At 37.1% G+C, this 27,095-nt stretch overlaps 2 protein-coding genes across 2 annotated transcripts; both read left to right on the top strand.

Moving 5' to 3' along the window:
• Positions 1-10,067: 10,067 nt before the first annotated feature.
• LOC121205039 (uncharacterized) lies at positions 10,068-10,742 on the top strand. Its single transcript, XM_041075968.1, has one exon. The coding sequence runs from the start codon at positions 10,068-10,070 to the stop codon at positions 10,740-10,742; it is 675 nt and encodes a 224-aa protein (XP_040931902.1).
• A 1,749-nt stretch (positions 10,743-12,491) lies between these two features.
• LOC121205038 (uncharacterized) lies at positions 12,492-14,338 on the top strand. The gene is made up of 4 exons (XM_041075967.1): positions 12,492-13,040; positions 13,128-13,500; positions 13,615-14,255; positions 14,309-14,338. Exons 1-4 carry the CDS (start codon positions 12,492-12,494, stop codon positions 14,336-14,338), a joined length of 1,593 nt encoding a protein of 530 aa, XP_040931901.1.
• The last annotated feature ends 12,757 nt before the right edge of the window (positions 14,339-27,095 follow it).

The raw sequence follows: 27,095 nt of genomic DNA, 5'->3' as shown, positions 1-27,095 counted from the left end.
AACACGGGCGTACGACATGCCCGTGCCTGGAAACCGAGGCTGAACCTGTCAAATTAACATGGGCGTGCGACACGCCCGTGCCAAGTACCCGTGGTCAAACCTGTTAAATTAACACGGGCGTGGGCCTACATACATGGGTGTGGGAGAAGCGAACGAAGACAGACACGGCCGTACAACACGACCGTGTGCATCCACACACCAAAGGTACACTGGCGTGGGCCAATTGCCAGACGTGCCCAAATTTAAAATTCGCGAGTCACACGGGAAAAAATTGGGGAACACGGGCGTGTTCCATGGCTGTGTACCCCAAAATCTATAAATAGGTTGCACTATTCATTGTCTTCTTCACCCAAAAACCCTAACCCTAGCCGCTCCAAGGCATCGGCTCTCCCTCCATCCCTGAGGTACCTACACGCCATTTTGGCTCACACGATAATAGGAAGGCGAGAGAGCACTGGTGTCGTCAGCACTCACGATGCCTACTTTCTATGGTGTATGTCGCACAGGCACGTCATAGCCCTTGCTTATTTCATTGCCCTCGCCATTCAGCACCAGACGGAGCGGCATAGGAAGGGGGTCATCTCCATTGGCCTCTATGTTACTCGGTTGGCTCAACACTTCAAGCTCTTCAACACCATGGCCCAAGAATCATCTTGACCCTCATTGGCCAGATGTCTTCATAAGGCATCTCAAGCATGCTAAGCATGAGGATGATCGAAAAGTGCTAAGGAACCTACCCTTCCTAATATTGTCTCGCCCAATCTACCGAGGAGGAGGCCCCCGAGTACATTACTGACGATGTCCTCCACGTCACGAGGACCCACCATCTCAGCCGGCACCACCCTCTCGTCCAGTTCATTCGGCGGCTTCAATTACGCTGACATCTCTGAGCACTTAACTCGATTCGAGCAGCAATGTTTTCAGCGCTTTAATCACATTGATGCTGCACTACACTAGATTTTCCAGCAGTTCCACATCTCATCGCCACCCTTACCTTGCCAACCATTTAGTGATGAAGATGTTTAAAAACTTTTATTTATTATTTTATGTTTTTACTTTTATTTTATTTTAAGACTACTTTTTATTTTTCTTTCACCTTATTTTTATTAGGACTTATAATTATTATTTTACAATTTTTAATTTTGGCTAATTCATATTGAGTACTTACCCTTCCTTATATATTTCCTAAAAGAGCTCCTGATTCTATCACAGTTATAAAGAGCTCCAAAGCTCACTATTACTCAGGGACTCGAAACTCCACTGAGAAAGGTTCTCCACGACTGCCATGTCCTACTCGACCACGACCATAACCAACTTCAAATATAATATTCTTTTGGCGCAGGACTTATGGACTAATGAACCTCTACCACCGCTGGAGTATCCTCCTCCACCCCTAAGCCATTTAGCGATGAAGATGTTTAAAAACTTTTATTTATTATTTTATGTTTTTACTTTTATTTTATTTTAAGACTACTTTTTATTTTTCTTTCACCTTATTTTTATTAGGACTTATAATTATTATTTTACAATTTTTAATTTTGGCTAATTCATATTAAGTACTTACCCTTCCTTATATATTTCCTAAAAGAGCTCCTAATTCTATCACAGTTATAAAGAGCTCCAAAGCTCACTATTACTCAGGGACTCGAAACTCCACTGGGAAAGGTTCTCCACGACTGCCATGTCCTACTCGACCACGACCATAACCAACTTCAAATATAATATTCTTTTGGCGCAGGACTTATGGACTAATGAACCTCTACCACCGCTGGAGTATCCTCCTCCACCCCTAAGCCATTTAGCGATGAAGATGTTTAAAAACTTTTATTTATTATTTTATGTTTTTACTTTTATTTTATTTTAAGACTACTTTTTATTTTTCTTTCACCTTATTTTTATTAGGACTTATAATTATTATTTTACAATTTTTAATTTTGGCTAATTCATATTGAGTACTTACCCTTCCTTATATATTTCCTAAAAGAGCTCCTGATTCTATCACAGTTATAAAGAGCTCCAAAGCTCACTATTACTCAGGGACTCGAAACTCCACTGGGAAAGGTTCTCCACGACTGCCATGTCCTACTCGACCACGACCATAACCAACTTCAAATATAATATTCTTTTGGCGCAGGACTTATGGACTAATGAACCTCTACCACCGCTGGAGTATCCTCCTCCACCCTAAGCCGATTATTATCCAAACCTCCAGTTCAAGGAAATTCATTCATCACTCAAGAAGTTTCACTTCTCTCACTATCTTATTTTTATATTCTCTTCTATACATCTATCTTTGTACATTGAGGGCAATGTACATATTAAGTGTGAGGGGTATTCATTTTTATATCAGAAAAATCCCTGAATGATTGTCTTATTTTCTTGAAAAACTCTCATATCATGTTTAGGATAAATTTTGATTGCTTTATGATTTTTATTGTTTTATCTTAAATTAAAACGTAGGCATTCATGCATTGATTATTTAAACTTTAAGACATTAGAGAATTAAGCATGATAAGTTTATTTTTAAGAATTTAAAATTTTAGGTTGTTTCCCTAAGGTTAGGTATTATCTTGAGTTGGAATTCACGAGTTTAAACATCAAAAAGCCATAATTTTTGTGAGATCTTGAGCCTTCAAGAGCATCTATTAATTCTTTCATGCTCACTTTCGTTATGAGTGCGTCAGTATTGAACTGTTATTCTAGAACTTGCTTGATTATGCATGTCAAGACCACACTATTTGATTTGATATGGAAAATGAGAAAGGCACTTAGGATTAACTCACTCATGCCATGAAAAGCCTACCTCCACGATTAACCCTTAGTAAACCCTGTTGAGCTAACAAGCCATTTCTTGTATTACCCTCAATATTAACCCATAACTCATTATTGTTGAAATCCCCTAAATTAATTTGATCCCTATTTTTGTCGAGATTTGAGTTTGAAATAATTGCTTAGCTATGTTTTATTCTATTTTGTTATTTGACTTGTTTTAAAAATAAAAATAAAAATGTATACATATTAGTAGTAGTGATCTTTTGAGCTAAAAAAGCTAAATTTTATATTCTGAGAAAAAAGCTCTGTTGTACGCAATTGTTGACTAGTCATTTTTCTAGTTAGGCAATTTTTCAATTCAATCTCGTTTCTAACCCTTTCTTTCAGCTTGTGGCCACACCCCCTAACCAAGCCTCATTACAACCCTCTAAAGACCTTTTGATTGATGTTTCATCTCAATTTATAGTGGTGAAGATTTGATTTTCATGCAAGCCTATGGTAATGACTTTTCATTATTGACTATTCAGTGCTTTTTTTATTGTCCTTAAACACCTCGAGTGATTTGAGTGAATCTTTAGTGAGGATGTGAAACTCTGTGACATTTTGAATCAAAGGTAATTACTTAGACGAGGGGAGACACCTATGTTTTCATGATAAAATACTCAACTTGGAATATTTGAAACTTTGATGTTCTTTCAGTTGAATTTTCAATATATGATTACCTATGGATTATTTTTAGATATTATCGATAGAAATTATAAGTTGAGAAGAATTTATTTTGATTATGAGTTGAGGATTTTGCTTGAGAACAAGCAAATGCTTAAGTGTGGGGGTATTTGATAAACCATGATTTATACATATTTTTACCTCATGCTTAACACATTTTATGGATGATTTTTCCTTAGAATTGGTGAATTCGATGCTCTTAATGCCTTAATTTCATGTTTCATACTTAGGCGAGCATAGGAGAGCGAAAGGAATGAGAAACGGGCCAAAAATAGAGAAAATGGGCCAACATACCAAATCAACACGGCTTGGACTTCCTCACATGGGCAGACCACACGGCCGTGTCAATTTGGTAGAATCGAAGCACGACTCACACGGGTAGAACACACACTCGTGCCATTCTAACAGGCTCGAGCATGGCTTGAAGTAATCGCACACGGGCGTGTCACACGAGCGTGTCCCTGCCGAGCCCAAGTTGAGTCCAATTTGGAAAAGGCCAATTTTAATGGTTATTAGGCATTCCAAAGCCTATAAATACACCCTAAAGGATGAGGAAAAGGACACACATAGAGAGGAAGCAGGGAATTGCTCAAGGAAGCCGATTGATCCATCTCAAAAGCCAGATTCATCATCAAGACTGAAGATCTCCCCTCAATTTCCCTTCAGGAGTTTTGGGTTTTCTTTATGTTTTGTATTCATTATTCTTCTGAGATGTTTTCCTTTTTAGTTATGAACTAAATCCCCTAAATACCTAAGGGGAATGAAACCTAAGACGAATCTTGTTATTATTTTCTGAATTGTATGATAAATATTTGACTTGTTCTTAATTATGTGTTCTTAATTATTGTTTTGATATTCCAGGATATTGATTCAAGTTAAGCTCTTATTCAAAGGAGGAATAGACCCTGTCTAAGAGTACATTTTTCATAATTAAGCGGAGTTGGTTGCGCGCCTAGAGATAGGGTGACAAGATTTTGTCAGATTAGGGTGAAACCTAATAAGGGGATCTATAGATCAAGTTAATGCAATCCTAAGGAGTTAATTAGAAAGAGATTTCAATTATTCAACCTAGGGTTAGACGTTGTTAGTCTCGAGAGGGATAATAATATAACTTAGGGGTTTCTACAGATCAAGTCAAATGAATAAATCGTCCGATTCAGAGTCAAATAACAAGTGAAGTCTAGGTGGATTTTTCCTTAGGTATTGTCTCAATCAATCGAGTTTTTCCAAAATTCATTGCCCAATTCTATTTTCTGTGATTTCTTAGTTTAGTTAATTAGTTAGTTAAAACAAACCCCATTATTCTTAGGCTAGATAATAAAAAGACAGTCATTACTAGTACTTGTAGTTCCTTTGGGTTCGACAATCCGGTTTTGCTAAAACTATACTACTGTTTGATAGGTACACTTGCCTTCATCGTGATAATAGTTAGTTTCAAGAACAGTTCATTATAAATTTATAAAACTTATCACACGAATATCACGACCAGGCATCAGTGAGATATGTGATTACGTGTAAGACCATAGCTGGGCTATGGCATCGATATGTGATATGTGATTACGTGTAAGACCATAGCTGGGCTATGGCATCGATATGTGAATATGTGTGAGACCATAGCTAGGCTATGGCATCACTATGTAAAGATGTGTAATACCATAGTTGAGCTATGGCATCAAGAAAATGAAGTATTCAATTCCGTAAGACGTTCACTAATTTGACAGAGTTTGGTAAGAGTTACACGAAACTATGTGATATAAGGAAGTACGAGTTGATATGACATGAGTATAGAACTTGGTTGATGAATGAATTCATTTGTGATTATATAATTGTTCATCTGGAGTATACTATCCATATGTATTGATATTTCAAATGATTTAATGAATAAAGTTTCGACATGGAATAAACTGAACACGAGACAAATAATTATGAAATTGAACTCGAAATTCATGAAAATAACGGTTATTAATATATGGAGACATGAGACATTGATATATGAATATGGAATATGTTTGATAAATATGTTCATTCATAATTATGGAATTTATGTATCTCATGTGTACTATTTGTACAAAGATGATTGTAGTAGCCCATTTCTGCCCGGGCCCATAATTAAATAAGTAAAAAACAAAAACATAAATTAAAAAATAATAAAGTTTATACAGTCCATGTTCAAAGCCCAAAATTCATTTACAACCCATTACCCGTTTACATTTGACCCAAATACCTAAACCCTATGCCCTGTTACAACCCAATAAGCCTACACCCGGTTAGACTCTGACCAACTCAGTGAAGCCCAAGAGGCCCAAACCACAAGCCAAGGACGGAAGACCTAGGGTTTCAGAAACCCTAGGCGCCGCGAACAATGTGTCTGTTCATTGGCAGATTATCAAAGAATACAGAGGTGAATATTTCATTTATTTTTTACAAAATATATGCTGGTAATATAAAAGGGGAAAAGAGCAGACGAACCGTTTCTAATCTGTGTTGAAACGGGAAGTCCTCCAGATTCCGATCGCCGCACGTGGCGGCTTTCGCGGTGGCGCATGGGCGCCTGAGAACGGAGGCTCGACAGAGCTCCGAGATCGACCCCAAATCCTCTTTCAGAGGATTTCTTTCATTTTTTTTTAAATCGGGTTTCAAAATGATTTTTGAGTTAAAATTTTGGCTTATATAGCCTTATTAGAACAACGTTGTTTAGCTTAAAACAATAAGCTCTAAAACAGCGTCGTTTCAAGGCTTAGATCCGCATGTTGACCCGATTACCCGGGGAGAATCCGCGTGTTTTTGTAAATTGGGATAATTTCCCAATTGGTCCTTCCGCATTTTTAATTTGTACAATTTCATTTTATTTTTATTCTAATTCGGCCCAGATCTTTTGTATTTGTTTTAATTTAATCCTAATGGTCATTAAAGACTATTCAAGGAATTACGTCATTTTTGGGGATTAGGGCTAATTGTCCAGTGAGTCCCTCTGACTTTTACACGTATTTCAATTAGGTCCGGAATTTTCATTTATTTCATAATTAATCTTAAATTCTTTAATTAAATTCAATTTTAATCCTTTTTATATATTTAATTTATTTTAAATACCTTATATATTATTTATTTTTATTAGTTATATATTATTTTATTATCCATCATATTATTTTTATTATTCTATTTTGCTTATAAATTAAATTTTATTATATATTTTTTTAAATTATGTATTATTATTTAATTGTATAAATTTTATTTTTTAAAAAAGGATTATTATTAAATAATATTATATATTATCCTTATTTATATGATAGTATTTTTATTTATATTTTATTCCATATCATATTTTATTATATATTATTCCTTATAGTATCTTTCCTTTTATTATACATTACATTATATATATTTTATTATATTTTTTATATTACTTATCATATGATTCATATTATTATATATTTTGTTTACAAATTATATTATACACTATATATTTTACCATATATTATACCTTGCATTACTTTTATTTCATTATAAAAATATATTACTTTATCACTCATTAATGATATAGGTTTTTTAAAAAAAATAAATATGCATAATATTAATATTTAGTGCATTATTTTGTTAATATATTAAGTTATTATACCCTATAATATGGTTTATATATATATTAATCATTTTAAAAAAAGTTTTCCTTTATTATTTTCATATTGATCTAATAATTTATGAATATCTTTTTTTTATATTTCATATGCCTATAATTTGCTTATTTACTTTTTGTTTTTTTTTTTGTTATTGTTTAGTAGGTTAAAATTTTTATATAACATTTGTTATTGTTTTTATATATTTGCATAAGAATTAACCATTTATGTTGATTTAAGGTACATTTACATGAGATGTTGTTATATATATGTATTATACAATTTATATCATTGAATTCATTCTGCTCTACGTTGCGTTTTGCATGTAATGACAATGCATGTATATATATGTTGTCTGTGACCATACATAAAATGATAATGTATATTGTGTAGTTTATACCATTATTTATTATCCTTTATATTATATATGCTTAGAATGTTAAAGTAAGTATTATGTAGGTCAATTTATATTGATTCTTAGTAATGTATTAAACACATCATTACTTGCAAAAAATCATATCTTTTTTAATTCAAAAGGAATTTTAAAAATGAGGCAATGTTTTGATATTTAGGAATTCGGGAAGCAGTGCCCTATCATGCTGGGTTGCGGTTTCCCATTTGTCTAAATACCTAAAAATATCCTTTTAAACGAGTTTCAAAAATTACAAGATGATTTCGGTTGCAAAAGTTTAAAGATATCATGTCCAATCATGCTGGATGTTGTGTTTGTACTCTTTTAAAGCGAAAGAATCTTGATTTCTTTTTTTCAAATTTTATGGTTTTAAAAAAGAAATCTTATTTCTAAATTCTTTCAAACTTTTGACATTAAAGACAGAAAGTTATTCAATTTGGTACCAATTTTTTGGGCGTTACGAGGGTGCTAACCCTTCCTCGTACGTAATTAACTCCCGAACCCATTTTCTTGATTTCGTAGACCAAAATAAATGATTTCAAACAAAAAAATGTTTTATAAAGTGATCTAATCACACTTTAAAAGGTTGGTGGTGACTCCCGTCTTTTCAAAACTCTCGTTTTTTTAAAAAGGGGGTTTCGACAGCTTGGCAACTCCACTGGGGACAATAAGAGAGTCAAGCCAAAAAAATTGATAACTTTCTGTCTTAATGCTAAAAATTTGAAAGGATTTAAAGATAAAGTTCCCTTTTCATGTGTTCGCTGCATATGTTTGTTATATTATCTGCACACATTGCATTTGCATGATCGTTGGTCGCACCTTTAAATGGGAGTGAGAAGCTACGCTTTCGTGAGGTTTTCACCTCCGTATGAGCTAGTGGATTGCTTTCAAGATACTGTACCTATGTCTTCGTGAGATTTTCATCTCCGTATGGTCATAGGGAAATGTGTCCCCTGAACTGAACTTGGTCTATATGAGCCTATAATGGGTGAGGACCGAGGAATCTGCTGGTTTAGGTACCTTTGCTTTAGAACTAAAACTCATATAGTGAACTTTAAGTGCTTACCCTAGGGAAATAGTGGTAGCCTTTAGTAAGCCACCCTTGTAAGTACTTGTTTATCATTTCTTATATATGATGCTGACCTATTTTATTTTGCTATCATTGTATGTCATTCAACATTCAAAGATATCGATTCACGGTTCGATTTCTGAGTTAGAAAGTTTTGTAATGGGGAACAAATATCTTGATAAAGTGGAGGACAATGCCTCCATCTGTACCTGGTCAGAGAAAACCCAGTTAGAGAAAGGAGATAGTGTCACTGAGGGGCATACATCAGAGTTATGGGACTTCACCTGTATTAATTCGATGCAGAATGAGTTTCAGGAGTTGAGAGACATTTGGGCCCAATGGGATGATGAGGTTAAGCAGCTTTTCTATCAGAATTATGGAGACCTTCCCTATTTGCTAGACGTCTAAGTAGATAGGCACTTATTTCAAGCTATGGTACAATTCTGGAACGCTGCTTATAGTTGTTTTACATTTGGTGATGTTGATCTTGTACCTACTTTGGAGGAGTATACGACTTTACTGCGTTGCTCGAGGATTCAGGGTCACAAGGCTTATGTTAGGCCTACTAGTCTTCCAACTTTTGTAAAGAAGTTGGTGATGATTACTAGGATGAGTGAGCAGTGGGCTTTAGCTCATGTACAGCAAAAGGGTGAAGTAAGTGCTTTCTATGGGCCGTTTTGAGGGATTTGATATCGACATCCAGACGTAAAGAAAAGGGTCGACGTCCTAGCTTTGAGTATTTACGATATGGTGATTTTCCCAAAGGCGTTGGGGCACATAGATAAGGCAGTTGCAGACTTGTTAGATCTTTGAGTGCATGTCGGAGGGCCTGCGATAGTAGATTTATTGGATGTGCGCAAATAGCCACTTCTGGAAGCTTGATAAGGTTCCTTATCGAGTGTTCTTTGAGGGTTATTCTCCCTTAAAGGAAGTAGTAGACATGCCTAGGAGAGATGACATTTCAGAGGAGAGGTGGATAGACATTCTTCAGAATCTTCGAGAGGAATATGTTATGTGGAAGGCTCCTTGGTTGGTTCCTAGTGAGATCCTTTACCGCTGTGGCAGTTTTGATTGGGTCCCTTTGCCAGGAATTTGGGGAGTTGTTGGATATGCACCATTGCTTGTTCTAATGCAATATCGGACGAGGCAGTTCATACCGGCTACACAGGGTTTAGCTCAGAGTGATTTTTCTTATAAGGGAGATCACTATAAGAAAAGGATGCGAGAGATTTTTGAGGCTTGGGAGAAGCCTTTCTGTATGAAGATCTTGACCGAAGGCTCAATGTCATCCCTTAAGTATAAAGGGTGGTTTAGTAGGAGAGTTAACAATAATGTCCCTAGGCCAATTTTGGGGGTGGCTCGATCATTAGAAGAGAGCTTACAAGTGATCCCATCAGAGTTAGAGGTTATAAAGTAAGAGTTCGAGAGAAAGAATAAACAGCTTGAAAAGAGGATTGAGAAGCTCGAAGAAGAAAAAATGTGCTTGAGTCTCGACGTCAATGTTCAAAAGATGGAAGTCAAGAAGGTGAAAAAGGAAAAGAGAAATATCGAGGAAGATCAAGATGATTTAAAGACGCACTACAAGAAGGCTCAGGTAACATTGAAAAGGGTCGGATTAGGGAGATCTTCAGAGCAGTGGCAGCAAGAGATTCAGGAAGAAAGAGCCCAAGCTAAGTATTGGGAGAAGAAGTTCCAAGAGATACAGTCGCACAATCAAGCCTTAGAGAAGGAAAATCAAGGATTAAAAACTAAGGTGGCCAAACTTGGACGATCTTTTCACCATCACCGAAGTCATAACTCTATGATCGAGTTAAAGGCAACCTTGAATAAGATCGAGGAAATGAAGCACAATATTGGAGGGTTGGAAGCAGCACTACAGGACTGTGAGCTACGGATTGAGCAGCTCGAGGAAAGAGAAGAACAGTGCAAGGGAGAACTTCACCATCTTCAGGATCAAGTTGGAAATAGGGATTATCTCATAGGAGAAGCCTTAGTTCAGATTCGCAAGGTTGCTGAACACTTGCAGGATTTGGCAGTACAAGCTAGAACGCTGAGTATAATGTATGAGTCATCGTCAGACAGAGGACGAGAGTTAGCATTGTTATTAGATAGGGTTAAGACTTTAGGCCTACAGGCCAAAGTGTATTTGTAATCCGTTTTATGAAAAGATTTTTGTTCCTTAAATAACGTTTTCTAAAATGAAACTGAATCAGAATTGAAATCTTTTTGCATTCATGCATTTGCATTTCATAGCAACTCATTGTATCATATGCATTCAAGTTTATAGAAAGACCCTAATTAGTTAAAATTAATAGGGAGAAAGAGAGTAAAAGAAAGAAAATCTGGAAGCAACATATCACTACGAAACTCGTGCAAAAACTAAGAACATGGACCAAAGATTTGAATAGCTACAGAAGGACATGCAGAACCAATTGCAAGAGCAATTGGCAAAAATGCAAAATGAAATGAGGGAGCAAATGTTGGAGGCACAAAGGAACATGATGGCTAAGATGGCTCAACTTTTGAGGGCCACTGATAAGGGAAAGGCTCCCATGGCAATTACTGGCGAGGATGGTGAGGATCATCCTCCAAGTTTCACCCCACCCCACGTGCCTACACAAACCGAGGTACTTCCTAGGAGGCCATCTGTCACTATAAGGCCCCAACAAGGGTCAATCGATACTGGGATCCCCATAAATTTCCCAACTGGTTCAGAATTCAATTTGGGTAAAAATCCTGCAAAACATGTCATTCCTGACTTAGACATGACTGAAAAAAAGGATCTAAGAACTGAGGCTGCAAGACAGTTGGAAGAACGTTGCAAATGGTTAGAGGAAAAGTTCAAGGCTTTAGAGAATGCTGATGGGCATCATAGGGTTGATGCCAAAGATCTAAGCTTGGTCCCAGACTTGGTGCTTTCTCACAAATTCAAGATGCCAGAATTTGAGAAGTACAACGGGACTACTTGCCCAGAAGCCCATATTACGATGTTCTGTAGGAGGATGACTGGGTATGTGAATAATGATCAACTGTTGATCCACTGTTTCCAAGACAGTTTAATTGGAGCAGCAGCCAAGTGGTATAATCAACTGAGCCGGGCCAGAATAAGTTCATGGAGGGATCTTGTACAGGCCTTCATGCATCAGTACAATCATGTGACTGACATGACTCCGGATAGGATCACGCTGCAAAACATGGAGAAAAAGCCTAATGAAAATTTTAAGCAATATGCACAGAGATGGAGAGAGGTAGCAATGTAAGTTCAACCACCGTAGTTGGAGAAGGAGACTACCATGTTGTTCATTAACACTATGAAGACTCCATTCATCACTCACATGATTGGGAGCACCACTAAAAGCTTTGCGGATATAGTCATGGCGGGAGAGATGATCGAGAATGCCATAAGGGGTGGCAAAATCAAGGGGGAAACGACCAAAAGATTGGCTCCAATGAGGAAGGATAGTGAAGTGAATAACACAAGCACCTTCAACACGAAGGCAATCACAGTTGGTCAACCTAAAACAGCTGCGGTTGAGCAACAGAGTTCTCAAAGGCAGGAGTCGAGTACAAGGCAGAATTCTGAAAGGATACAGTTCACACCTATTCCCGTGACGTATCGTGAGCTTTATCAAAGCTTATACGATGCACATGCTATTTTGCCTTTTCACTTAAAACCACTGTAGCCCCCATATCCCAAATGGTACAACGCAAACGCCAGATGCGAATACCATGCTGGAATACCGGGGCATTCAATCAAAAACTGTATCGGTTTTAAGAAGGCCGTAGAGAGGCTTATTAAGATGGGGTAGTGAAGTTCGACAATACCCCTAATACTGAAAACCCGTTGCCAAATCATAGCGATCAATGAGTGAATGCCATTGGCGAAGCCAGTGAGACGAGAATGAAGGAAAATGTTGCTAAGGTAAGGATGCCTATGAATGTGATTTGGGAGGAGATGATGAAGAGAGGTATGTTAACCTCTAAAAATGACAGAAGAGAAACAAGGAACTATGGTGAGTTCCATGAAGTTCAAGATTGTAAAGAATTCAAGACCTTGGTGCAGGGCTTTATAGACAACAAAGAGCTTCAAATTTTCGAAGGTAACTCTTGTGGAAAACAAGTATGTGTGCTGGAGGATGAACAGAAAGGAACTAGCCGGCCAAGGATTATTATTTCCCTGCTAGGGAATAATAAAGTGGGGGCACAAATGGTGCCTAAGGTCGTTATCCATAAACCTACGCCTTTCCCTTATAAAGATAGCAAGAGGGTACCATGGAGTTATGACTGCAGTGTGACAGTGCTGGAGGAGGAGAATATAGCCAGCACGTCTAAAGATGTACAAGTTGAGGGTTTCCATACACGGAGTGGGAAGCAGTATGATACGGAGGGTGTCAGAGAGGAGCCCACAAAATCAAAAAATGTTAGTGTAGAGAAGGAGAAAGAGGCTAAAGTACCTATTAAGGAGCCAGTAAAGGAAGAGAAGGCTAAGGAATTTCTAAAGTTCCTTAAGCATAGTGAGTATAGTGTGGTCGAGCAGTTGCATAGGCAGCCGACTAGCATTTCAATATTGGCTCTACTTCTGAGTTCTGAGGTGCATTGGAATGCATTGATGAAGGTGCTCAATGAAACATATGTCACCCATGACATATCTGTTAACAAGCTAGACCGGTTGGTGAATAACATAAGTGCGGATAATTTCATCTACTTCAATGATGATGAAATCCCACCAGGGGGCAGGGGGTCAACAAAGGCCTTGCACATCACCACTCGATGCAAGTGGTACACTCTCCCAAGCATGCTCGTCGATAATGGATCGGCCTTAAATGTTCTACCATTGTCTACATTGAACAGATTACCCATTGACGGTTCTCACATGAAGACATGTCAAAATGTGGTAAAAGCCTTCGACGGTACAGAAAGAAAGGTGATAGGAAGGATTGACATCCCCTTGGAAATTGGGCCGAGTATATACAAAGTAGACTTCTTGGTGATGGATATCAAGCCCTCCTACAATTGCTTATTAGGGAGGCCATGGATACATTCAGCGAGAGTGGTGCCCTCATCGTTGCACCAAAAGTTAAAGTTAGTGACGGATGGACGGTTAGTGACCATCAATGTAGAGGAGGACATTATAGCCACAGTCACTAGCAAGGCCCCTTATGTCGAGACGAACGAAGAATATATTGAGTGTTCCTTTTGCTCTTTAGAATTCGTGAATGCAACCTTCATTTCAGAAAGAAGTGAGCCACCAGTGCCAAAGGTGGCAGGAGCAACGAGGATGGCTCTACAAATGATGGTGGGAAAGGGAGCCTTACCAGGAAGAGGGTTAGGAAAATACCTGCAAGGAGGGACTCAACTCCTAGAACTGAAAGATAAGAAAGATCGCTTTGGTCTGGGCTTCAAGCCAGATTATAAGCAAAGGAGGAAGGAAGCCGAAAAGGGCCAAGAGCGAAGAAGGGCGCGCCTTAATGGAAGAGAAGTGGAGTGGGAGCCGATGACATTCCCTCCACTATCCCAAACCTTCATATCAGGAGGGTTACTTATAGAAGAAAGTCATCAGGTTAATTCTATACACGACGAAGGATCGGAGCAAGGAAACCTTGAGGGCATTCGCCCTTGCGAATCGAGAAGCTCTCTGAATAATTGGACAGTGGAGGAACTTCCTGTAGTCTTTAGGATATTTTTAGAGTAATTTTCAAAACATTCTTGTTACTCTAGGGCCTAGGAGTAATAGGATTACATTTGTAAGATGGGCTTACAATCATCTATTATTTTTTAATAAAACATAACTTTTATCAATTTGAACGAGTATTGTTTTTTTATCAACCAATATTCTGTTAAACTTTTGCAATTCTTATTCTTTCATTCATAGCACATAAATAATCATTCTTAAATTCACTCATTCTTTGTATATTCTTTATACTTCACAGGTCCCTAGATATCAATGACATGAGCATTGATATTACAAATCCTGATTTCTCTCGCGAGCAAGACATATGTTTAGAGGAATCTCAGGATTTTGAAGATGTCCAGGATTGTGATGTGTCTCTGGATCTGTTGAGGATGGTAAAACAGGAGGAGAAACAAATTATGCCCCATGAGAAAGAGGCAATAGAGAATGTAGCCCTAGAGGAAGGGAAAGAGGTGAAAATCGTTACGCATACTACTGAAGACACAAGGCAAGGACTGATTGAGTTGCTACACGAGTTCAAGGATATCTTCGCATGGTCTTATCAAGATATGCCAGGGTTAAATATTGATATTATGGTGCATCGTCCTCCAATAAGACAGGATTGTAAGCCAGTCTAACAGAAGTTGCGAAGAATGAGGCCGGATATCGTATTGAAAATAAAGGACGAAGTCAAGAAGCAGTTAGATGCAGGATTCTTACAAGAGGTGAAGTACTTTGAATGGGTGGCTAACATTGTACCAGTTCCTAAGAAGGATGGGAAGTACGAATGTGCATTGATTACAGAGATCTGAATAAAGCTAGCCCAAAAGATAATTTCCCTCTGCCACACATAGACACTTTGGTAGACAATACAGCAGGATATTCGTTGTTCTACTTCATGGATGGTTTCTCAGGGTACAATCAGATAAGGATGCATCCTGAAGACATGGATAAAACTACTTTCATAACATTGTCGGGCACCTTTTGTTACAAGGTAATGCCCTTTGGGTTGAAGAATGCAGGGGCAACATACCAAAGGGCTATGGTGACCTTATTTCATGATATGATGCACAAGGAAATTGAGGTGTATGTTGATGATATGATTGCCAAATCTCGAACGGAGGAGGAACATATTGAAGTTTTGAGGAAGCTGTTCCTGAGATTACGGAAGTTTAAGTTAAAACTTAATCCAGCAAAGTGTACTTTTGGAGCTAGGTCAGGGAAATAAATAGGCTTTGTGGTCAGTGAAAAGGGAATAGAAGTTGACTCAGACAAAGTTAGAGCCATACGAGATTTGCCTCCACCGCGTACTTGAAGGAAGTTTGGGGTTTTCTTGGAAGGTTAAATTATATTGCTCGATTTATCTCACAATTAACTAAGAAATGTGATCCTATATTTCGCCTCCTTAGAAAACACAACCAAGGTACTTGGGATGAGGAATGCCAGAGTGCTTTCGATAAGGTTAAGCAATACTTGTTAAATGCTCCTGTGTTATCCCCACCTAGTCCGAATAAACCATTAATTCTGTACTTATCAGTGTTTAGTAATTCTATGGGATGTGTGCTTGGTCAACATGATGAATCAGGAAGAAAAGAGAAGGCAATATACTACCTCAGCAAGAAATTCACAGAGTGTGAGATGAGATATTCGTCAATTGAGAAACTGTGTTGTGCTTTAATTTGGACGACTCGAAGGTTAAGACAAAACATGCTATATCATACTACTTGGCTTTATGATGGAATCAACAGTGTTGAATGGGAGAATGGCGAGATGGCAAATTCTACTTTCAGAGTTTGACATAGTCTATGTGAGCCAGAAGGTTATAAAAGAAAGCGCGATAGCAGAATTTCTGGCTAGTAGAGCTCTAGAGGATTATGAGCCGTTGAATTTCGATTTCCCAAATGAGGAATTGATGTGTGTAGCAACTAAAGAGGATTATTCTTGGAAGTTGAGCTTTGATGGGGCATCCAATGTAGTGGGAACGGGAATTGGGGCAGTCTTGATATCCCCAAATGGTGATTATTATCCATTTACATGCAAGTTGGATTTTGATTGCACAAACAATATGGCCAAGTATGAAGCGTGTATCATGGGACTCCGAGCGGCTATAAAGTGAGGAATAAGAACCTTGGAAGTCTATGGAGACTCTGCATTGGTAATTTACCAGCTTAAAGGTGAATGGGAGACAAGGGATTCTAAACTGATCAATTATCGAAAGGTAGTTTTGGGGTTACTTGAGGAGTTCGATGACATCACTTTCAATTATATCCCACGAGACGAAAACCAGATAGCAGATGCTCTAGCAACCTTGGCTTCAATGATTAAAGTGAATAAAGAGGAGGAGATGAGACACATTCAAATGAGTATCTTTGAGGCTCCAGCTCATTGTTGTAACATTAAGGAAGAAGAAAAGGATGATAACCCCTGGTATCAGGATATATTGCGATATGTGAGAGATCGTAAATACCCAGAACAGGCAACTGAAAATGACAAGCGAACTTTAAGGAGATTAGTCTACGATTACGTCTTGAATGGGGACATCTTGCACAAAAGAAGAAAAGACCAAGTACTATTGAGATGTGTTGACGCTATGGAGGCTAAGTTAATCTTGGAAGAAGTTCACGAGGGTGTTTGTGGGACGCACGCTAATGGTTTCACGATGGCTAGACAAATCATGATGTTTGGATATTATTGGTCTACTATGGAAGGGGATTGTATCAACTATGCCAAGAAATGTCATAAATGTCAGATTTATGGAGACAAGGTTCATGTACCACCTTCACCTCTGCATGTTATAACTTCTCTATGGCCTTTTTCCATATGGGACATGGATGTTATTGGGCCAATATCACCAAAAGCTTAAAATGGGCATCGCTTTATTTTTGTGGTCATTGATTACTTCACGAAGTGGGTAGAGGCTGCTTCGTATGCAAATGTTACTAAGTCAGCTGTAAGTCAATTCTTGAAGAAAGATCATTTGTCGGTACGGGATGCCTGAAAGGATCATGTCAGATAATGCATTGAACTTGAACAACAAAACAATAGTAGAAGTTTGCAGTCAGTTCAAGATTAAACATCATAACTCTTCTCCGTATCGCCCAAAAATGAATGGGGCAGTAGAAGCAGCCAACAAGAACATCAAGAGGATAGTGGTGAAGATGACTGAGACTTATAGAGATTGGCATAAGAAACTACCATTTGCACTCTTAGCTTATCGAACGTCCATCAGAACTTCTACTGGGGCAACCCCTTTTTCGTTGGTATATGGAATGGAGGCAGTGTTACCTATTGAAGTAGAAATACCTTCTCTCCAAATTTTGTCGAAGATAAAACTAGATGAAGTAGAATGGATTCAATCCCGGTATGACCAATTGAACTTGATTGAAGAAAAAAGGCTAAAAGCTATTCACCATGGTTAGATGTATCAGAAGCGAATGATGCGAGCTTATGATAAGAAAGTTTGTCCAAGAGAATTCCACGATGGGGACCTTGTGCTGAAAAAGATCCTTCCTATTCAGAAGGACTTTAGAGGAAAATAGATGCCAAATTGGGAAGGGCCGTATGTCATAAAGAAGGCCTTCTCTGGGGGTGCATTGATCTTAATGGAAATGGATGGGAAGAGTTTACCCAATCCAGTGAATTCAGACTCAGTCAAAAAGTACTTTGTTTAAAGAAGAGAAAAATTCAGGGTGAAAACCCGCAAAGGGCGCCTTGTGACCAAAGGGGTTTTGAGTTGAAAACCCGAAAGGACAGCTCAAATTTTGAAGAGCATGCAGTAATCTTGCTATATCTGATTCAATGAAGAGTGAAGCGCGTTGCATACTAGGGCATCAACAAAGTACTTTGGATCTTTTAAACACATGTTGAACTCAAGAAAGTCTTCATAGAGCTGGCGTATAAACGCTCAAGCGGTGATATCTAGGGCATCTAACTTTTGTCCTGTTTGCTATCTTTAGATTCTCTTTCTTCTCAAAGATAGGCTTTCAGATTAATTTCCTTTGTATTTTTGACAAATTTATTCAAATCTAATTATTCTCAAGATTAAATTCAGCTTCCATTATTCTTAAAGTGTGTTGCATTAAATAATGATAGATGAACTAAATAATTTTCACAAATGAAGTTTTGCTTATTACCTGGAAATTTCTAGATAATACAAGAAACTAAAATAGAACAATTGTTCAAAGAATTCACGTAAGTGAGGTTTGAAAAACTCGAGGAAATTCTTTCTTTAGTCAAAAATGATGATTGGACAAATCAAACGATTCGATCCTAAGAGAGGATCATCTTACAGACATTTTGGTGGGTCATAGCATTTGAAGAATGGTACAAACCCACAGGCTGAGTAAGAATGATACTTCGAGAGAAATAAGGATAAACTTCGACGAAGGAATGAGTGGTGACGTCTGGAATAGGGGTCATATTCATAAACATTTTTGCATTATAACAAGTTTAATTAGGGACATTTGACTCATTTCGATCATAGCATCCTAATCATTAGGCATGAACTTGTACATATTATACAGGTTAAGTCCTTGAAGGGACAATGAAGATTGATGTGCCTTAATCCCCTAAGCAGTAGGGTAATAGGCTAAAGCATAGCAGATCTGGCTTTCACGTGTTTACGCTGAAGCAGATCTAAGATGATTTGGCGTCTCTGTATTATCAGGGAGCAGATCAAAGATAGCAGATTTGGCGTCTCTGTATTATCAGAGAGCAGATCGAAGATAACAGATTTGGCATCTCCATATTTGACAGAGAGCAGATCGAAGACATAGCAGATCTAACCTTTAGATATTTTCACATCAAAGTAGATCCAAGATGATTTGGCATCCTTGCGTTTACAAGGAGTAGATCGAAGACATAGCTGATTTAGCTTTCACGTGTTTATGCTGAAGCAGATCCAAGATTTGGCATCTCTGTATTGTCAGAGAGCAGATCGAAGACAGCAGATTTGGCATCTCTGTATTGTCAGAGAGCAGATCGAAGATAGTAGATTTGGCATCTTTGTATTGTCAAGAAGCAGATCAAAGATAGCAGATTTGACGTCTTTGTATTGTCAAAGAGCAGATCGAAGATAACAGATTTGGCATCTCCATATTCGACGGAGAGCAGATCGAAGACATAGCAGATCTAACCTTCGGATATTTTCACATCGAAGTAGATCCAAGATGATTTAGCATCCTTGCGTTTACAAGGAGCAGATCAAAGACATAGCTGATTTGGCTTTCACGTGTTCACGCTGAAACAGATCCAAGATTTGGCATCTCTGTATTATCAGAGAACATACCGAAGACAACAGATTTAGCGTCTCTGTATTGTCAGATAGCAGATCGAAGATAGTAGATTTGGCATCTTTGTATTGTCAGAGAGCAAATCGAAGATATCAACATGGCGTCCCTGAGGTTGCAAGGAGCAGGTTGAAGATAGTAGATATTGCATTCCTGAAGTTACAATGAAGCAAATTGAAGCTATCACATTTATAGTCCAATACCTCTGAAGTTGCAGATAGGTTGAAGGCCATTTGAAGAAAGATCTCAAGATTGAGCCAGACTGGGCAAAATGGGTCCCTTTATAGTCTTTGCTCTATTACCGTTACACGACAATGAGCAAAGAAGGGCAGCTGTAGTAGCCCATTTCTGCCTGGGCCCATAATTAAATAAGTAAAAAATAAAAACATAAATTAAAAAATAATAAAGTTTATACAGTCCATGTTCAAAGCCCAAAATTCATTTACAGCCCATTACCCGTTTATATTTGACCCAAATACCTAAACCCTATGCCCGGTTACAACCCAATAAGCCTACACTCGGTTAGACTCTGACCCAACTCGATGAAGCCGAAGAGGCCCAAACCACAAGCCAAGGACGGAAGACCTAGGGTTTCAGAAACCCTAGGCGCCGTGAACAATGCGTCTGTTCATTTCGCGTCGTTTCAGCTACCCACCATCGATGCCATGATTCCAGGCTTCGAATCATGCTGTGATCAATGCCCGAATCAACGCCGGTGTTGTCGTCAGTGCCCGACCATTACTGGCTTCTTCGTTGGTACCTGGAAAAGAAGAAGGAACCACAGCAACCAAAGAAATAGATTTGGAAAGAAATCAAATGATTTTCTTCCTAAAATGTAACAAAGGGTTATAAAAACCCCTTCTTTCTCTAATTTGTAACGACGTTTTTTGATAGATACACAGATACAAATAGTTGATATATATATAAAAACAAGAGAAACATTGGCAGATTATCAAAGAATACAGAGGTGAATATTTCATTTATTTTTTACAAAATATATGCTGGTAATATAAAAGGGGAAAAGAGGAGACGAACCGTTTCTAATCTGCGTTGAAACGGGAAGTCCTCCAGATTTCGACCACCGCACGTGGGGGCATTCGCGGTGGCGCATGGACGCATGGGCGCCTGAGAACGGAGGCTCAACAGAGCTCCGAGGTCGACCCCAAATCCTCTTTCAGTGGACTTCTTTCATTTTTTTTAAAATCGGGTTTCAAAATGATTTTTGAGTTAAAAATTTGGCTTATATAGCCTTATTAGAATGATATCGTTTAGCTTAAAACAATAAGCTTTGAAACGGCATCGTTTCAAGGCTTAGATCCACGCGTTGACCCGATTACCCGGGGAGGATCCGCGTGTTTTTGTAAATTGGGATAATTGCCCAATTGGTCCTTCCGTATTTTTAATCTGTACAATTTCATTTTATTTTTATTCTAATTCGGCCCAGATCTTTTATATTTGTTTCAATTTAATCCTAATGGTCATTAAAGACTATTCAAGGAATGACGTCGTTTTTGGGGATTAGGGCTAATTGCCTAGGGAGTCCCTCTAACTTTTACACGCATTTCAATTAGGTCTGAAATTTTCATTTATTTCATAATTAATCCTAAACTCTTTAATTAAATTAAATTTTAATCCTTTTTATATATTTAATTTATTTTAAATACCTTATATATTATTTATTTTTATTAGTTATATATTATTTTATTATCCATCATATTATTTTTATTATTCTATTTTGCTTATAAATTATATTTTATTATATATTTTTTTAAATTATGTATTATTATTTAATTGTATAAATTTTATTTTTTAAAAAAGAATTATTATTACATAATATTATATATTATCCTTATTTATATGATAGTATTTTTATTTATATTTTATTCCATATCATATTTTATTATATATTATTCCCTATAGTATCTTTTCTTTTATTATACATTACATTATATACATTTTATTATATTTTTTATATTACTTATCATATGATTCATATTATTATATATTTTGTTTACAAATTATATTATACACTATATATTTTGCCATATATTATACCTTGCATTACTTTTATTTCATTATAAAAAATATATTACTTTATCACTCATTAATGATATAAGTTTTTTTTTTAAAATAAATATGCATAATATTAATATTTAGTACATTATTTTGTTAATATATTAAGTTATTATACCCTATAATATGGTTTAGATATATATTAATCATTTTAAAAAAAGTTTTCCTTTATTATTTTCATATTGTTCTAATAATTTATGAATATCTTTTTTTTATTTATATTTCATATGCCTATAATTTGCTTATTTACTTTTTGTTTTTTTTTTTTTTTTGTTATTGTTTAGTAGGGTAAAATTTTTATATAACATTTGTTATTGTTTTTATATATTTGCATGAGAATTAATCATTTATGTTGATTTAAGGTACATTTGCATGAGATGTTGTTATATATATGTATTATACAATTTATATCATTGAATTCATTATGCTCTACGTTGCATTTTGCATGTAATGACAATGCATGTATATATATGTTGTCTATGACCATACATAAAATGATAATGTATATTGTGTAGTTTATACCATTATTTATTATCCTTTATATTATATATGCATAGAATGTTAAAGTAAGTATTATGTAGGTCAATTTATATTGATTCTTAGTAATGAATTAAACACACCATTACTTTCAAAAAAATCATATCTCTTTTAATTCAAAAGGAATTTTAAAAATGAGGCAATGTTTTGATATTTAGGAATTCGGGAAGTAGTGCCCTAACATGCTGGGTTACGATTTCCCGTTTGTCTAAATACCTAAAAATATCCTTTTAAACGAGTTTCACAAATTACAAGATGATTTCGGTTGCGAAAGTTTAAAGATATCATGTCCAATCATGCTGGATGTGGTGTTTGTACTCTTTTAAAGCGAAAGAATCTTGATTTCTTTTTTTTCAAATTATTATGGTTTTAAAAAAGAAATCTTATTTCTAAATTCTTTCAAACTCTTGACATTAAAGACAGAAAGTTATTCAATTTGGTACCAATTTTTTGGGCGTTATGAGGGTGCTAGCCCTTCCTCGTACGTAATCGACTCTCGAACCCTTTTTCTTGATTTCGTAGACCAAAATAAATGATTTCAAACAAAAATGTTTTATAAAGTGATCCAATCACACTTTAAAAGGTTAGTGGCGACTCCCGTCTTTTCAAAACTCTCGTTTTTTTTAAAAAGGGATTTCGACAATGATATTTCAAATACTTTGGTTATTTAAGCTCAAATATGAAATAGTATGAAATCAAGATAAGTTGTTATGAAAATATATTTAAATTACAAAGATATGGCTGATATATGTTATATGATTACATAACGTGAAATTTTGTATATGTATATATGAGAAATTTAATTAGCATTGAGCCCATACATGTTTCTTGTTATTTATATGAAGTGTATGACTGACAAGGGTGATGGGGTTATGTGTTAGGGCTCGTGAACAATATGATTGCATTTTTTTATGTTTATATTGAATTTTAAATGAGTGATTTTTCAGAAGCTCAATAGTTGGAAAGTTCGGCGGAGATCACTCACACTATCCATCGGTCTATTTTAGTAAGTATGGTAAATGAATTATGATTATAATGGCATGTATATATTAACTGATTAGTCAATGTTAGCTTATGAATGATATAACTGTAACTAGCCATTGGTATGGCTTGTATTTAGTAAGTTTGAGATACAAATTATTATGATTTTATCATGATTGATATGGCTACAAAATGAACAAACGATGATAACTATAAGGCTTGGTTGAATACCTTAAATTGATTCATAAATGTATTAAAATGTTGGTGAAGATAAATGATTAAATGGGGGAGAAATATGGCTTGGAAAATAGCCTAAGTGTTAGCCACACGGGCTGAGACACGGTCGTGTGTCTCAACCGTGTGAGGGACACGGCCTGGAGACACGGGCGTGTGGCCCTATAGTGTGGTTCGATTTACATGCTGACGTCATAAACAGAAAGTTACACGTCCTGAGGACACGGGCGTGTCCCTATGTACACACGGGCGTGTGACCCTAGTTCTTGGGAAAATTTCCTAAGTTTTCTCTAATCTTCTCAGAGCTCTCAGTTTGCTCCCAAATTAATCCCAATGTATGTTTTGGCCTTCGTAGACCCAATTAAGGGACGACATGCATGTGTTTGGAAAGTTTGAATTAAAAGAAATTTTATGGCCCAATTTTTGTATGTGTGTGTATGTTTAGGTCCGGTAATGCCTCGTACCTTGCCCCGGTATCGGATACGGGTAATGTAACGCCCCAATTTTCGAGAATTCTGTGAATGTTGGCATAGGTTTAATTATGTTAGTGGGCCTCTAGAAGGCCCAAGCTTAAGATAGAACCCGGCAATTTTAGTTAATTTTTGTTCCATAAGAAAAAGGGGGTGAAATTATGAAATAGAACCTATGTGAAAATGTTTGAAAATGCTATAGGCTAAATTGAAGTGGCCAAATAAATAAGAGTGCAAAATAGGAGGATTTGCATGACAAACCTCCCATTTTACATGAAGTGGCCAGCCATCATGTTGTTGTAGACAAAATGTGCACTTGATATCCATAATTTATGGTAAAAATTGATACAAATTGATAATGGGTTAAGTAAATGTTCCATGATAATGGGTTAGGTAAATGTTTCATGATAATGGGTTAGGTAAATGTTCCATGATGGGAATTTCATGTCTTTTGTATTAAAGAATTAAATGGATGAAATATGAAATTTTATTAAAAGAAAAAGGGGTGAAAAGAACAAGTTTTGTCCATCTTTGTTCATCATAGCCGAAAGTTAGAGAAGAGAAAGGAGAGGAGAAAGCTCTTGAATGTTCGGTCACTTGGGGAAGAAAATTGAAGGCGGTTCGTGTGTGGATCTCGTCAGCATATCGTCGCAAACAGGTGTGTAACTAACAGCCTCTTATAGACTAGATCGGCAAAAGCTGAAAAGTCGGTATTTTGAGATCTTGCGAGTGTGCTAATGCTCATGAGATTAATAGTTTGATGTATATGGTAAATTAAATTGATAAGACTGCAGAGTGCGCGATTCCATGCATTTCGATATTTTTGGGCTTAATGGGCCAAAAATTGGATAATGGGCCAACGGGCCCAAGTTGGTAAGAAAACGCGGTAAGTTTTTCTGATCGTACGTAAATGGCTATGTTATGTATGAAAACCTTAAGAATAGTGAAATTACTTGAACACCCCTATGTATGCAAAATTACTGTTATACCCCTAGGGTTATTTTTTTTCTGAAAAGCATGATGTTCTGTTTCTGTATATGTATGCCATGACATATTATTTCTGTTGCATGTGGACATGGGTTATATTATGGAGGAAGCGTCCTGGTGGCTATGCCACAAATATCTGATCTGGTGGCTCTCCCACAAATATCTGTTCTGGTGGCTCTACCACGATTATCTGATCTGGTGGCTCTGCCACATATATCTGTTCTGGTGGCTCTACCACGATTATCTGATCTGGTGGCTCTACCACATATATCTGTTCTGGTGGCTCTGCCACGATTATCTATATCTGGTGACTCTGTTACATTATCTGTTCTGGCAGCCATGCTGCAAATTCTATGGTGTGTAGCGGTTGGGTGGGTCGAGTTGTCTCCCCACACGGTGTAAGGTTGGTACGGGGGTGTATACGGTTGGATATGGTTGGGTTTCTGCATAAACATGTAATATATGTTTTGTTCTGTTATGGGCCTATGGGCTTTATTCTGAATTTTTGTTCTGGGCTAAGGCCAACTTATTCTGTTTCTGTGGGTTGAGCTGATTTAGACTATGGTTGGGTTATTTTACACACTGAGTTTCCCCAAACTCACCCCTTTTATTTTCATCCACGCAGGTAATCCCCAACCATAGTGGGCTTGGAGCTGTGAGGGAATTCGGAGTGGCCACCCGTTCTGAAAGTTTGATTTTCTTCTGGTGAACTGGACATCCTTTTAATTACGTTTGAGGTTTTGGGCTTTTAAATTTAATAAGGTCGCTTATTTATTTTGATGGTTTTTATATGTTTTATTAAGATAGGTAATATTTATATTTAACTGTTGAAATTGGATAGCTTTAGGGCGTGTTTTCAAAAACAGTAATTGATTTCAAAATAACATGAAAACAAGCAAAGCTTCTGCAATGAAGATATTTTCCAAAATTAATGACTTTTCCTAAAAAGGACTTAATCAAATCGGTTTCCTAGAAATATACATGACGTTAAGGTATGGCAATGGCGGTTTGCATGTCTAGGATTGGATCCGAAGGGAGTTTGGTACTTAAGCAGTCCAATGGACTCACCTCCTCTTTTCCAGTTTCCTACCTGGTGCACAGCTTCCATTCACTTTAACCTATAATGAAATCATCTTTTAAAACACTCAGTAAGTTTTCTTTCTGGATCGGAAATGTTTTAAATGCTTCGATGTGGCATGTCGGATTCGGCCATAACGTCTGGGCCGGGTAAGGAGTGCTACATTTAGTGGTATCAGAGCCTAGGTTGCAACAACTCAGCTGTGGAATGGGTTTACAAAAAAAAAGATTTTCAAAAAAAACAAAAAAAAATTATAAAGATTGTGAAAAACACGATTTTCAAAATTTAGATCTTTAGAATGTGGCATTCCGAATCTCCAGCCCAAGCCTGTAAGTATTACTCTGAACTCTTCTGAATATTATTCTGACTTATCTGTCTGTACTGAAATCCTGCTAGGATACTCTAGATAGGATGATACTGAAACCATAGGAAAATCTGATAAGAGACTGAAACTGTAGTTAGACTTCGATTCTGCAAAAACAAACTCTGAACTACTGTCTGATTCATAAAAATCTGTAATAAATACTGGAATATTAATTGATGCATAAAAATTTGTAATCAAGATAATACGATATGAGTACAATAGGCCGTGGACGGAGCCGAGGAAGTACTCGAGCGAGATCTTCGTCTTCAAGACATATGCCGGCGGTGGATGCACCGGTACCACTGACAATAGAGGTAGAGTCTCATGACCGCAGTGTCGGGGATGATGCCCTATCACAGGCAATGCTTCGTGTTCTGGAAAGGGTTGCCGGGGCAAGTGCGGGCAATGGAGTTCGGGGATCTATTTCTGAACGACTTCGGGCAAACGGAGCGGAGATCTTTAGGGGCGTGTCTGGTATAGCCCCGAATGTGGCGGAATATTGGTTGGAGGCCACAAAACGGATTATGGATGACTTGGACTGCTCTGAGGAGATTGTGCGTGGGGTATCTATACTAAGTCCTTTGGGTCACTCGGTTAGGGTAGACAAACTGTATAGGGATGTACCCTTAGAAACTCAAGGTAGGATTTTCCCTGGAGATCTGATGGAGTTACCGTTCGGAGAGTTTGATCTCATTTTGGGAATGGACTGGCTTGTTAAGAATAAGGCGACCCTGGATTGTGCTGCTAAACAAATGGTGTTAAAGACCACAAAGGATGAGGAGGTTATAGTGATAGGTGAGCGAAGGGATTATTTGTCCAATG

Source organism: Gossypium hirsutum, chromosome A08 (genome assembly GCF_007990345.1).
Source record: "Gossypium hirsutum isolate 1008001.06 chromosome A08, Gossypium_hirsutum_v2.1, whole genome shotgun sequence".
NCBI lineage: Eukaryota > Viridiplantae > Streptophyta > Magnoliopsida > Malvales > Malvaceae > Gossypium > Gossypium hirsutum.
Note: the sequence above shows the minus strand (reverse complement) of the source record. Positions and strands in the feature narration are given on the sequence as shown.

What these genes read in the sequence shown, in the direction of transcription:
- LOC121205039 (XM_041075968.1), top strand. Translation starts at nt 10,068, where the DNA reads ATGTGCTTGAGTCTCGACGTCAATGTTCAAAAGATGGAAGTCAAGAAG.
- LOC121205038 (XM_041075967.1), top strand. Translation starts at nt 12,492, where the DNA reads ATGAAGGAAAATGTTGCTAAGGTAAGGATGCCTATGAATGTGATTTGG. An exon ending in AGAAGGAGAAAGAGGCTAAA is followed by an intron (nt 13,041 to 13,127) that starts GTACCTATTAAG and finishes GTGGTCGAGCAG; the next exon opens with TTGCATAGGCAGCCGACTAG. An exon ending in GGACAGTGGAGGAACTTCCT is followed by an intron (nt 14,256 to 14,308) that starts GTAGTCTTTAGG and finishes TTGTTACTCTAG; the next exon opens with GGCCTAGGAGTAATAGGATT.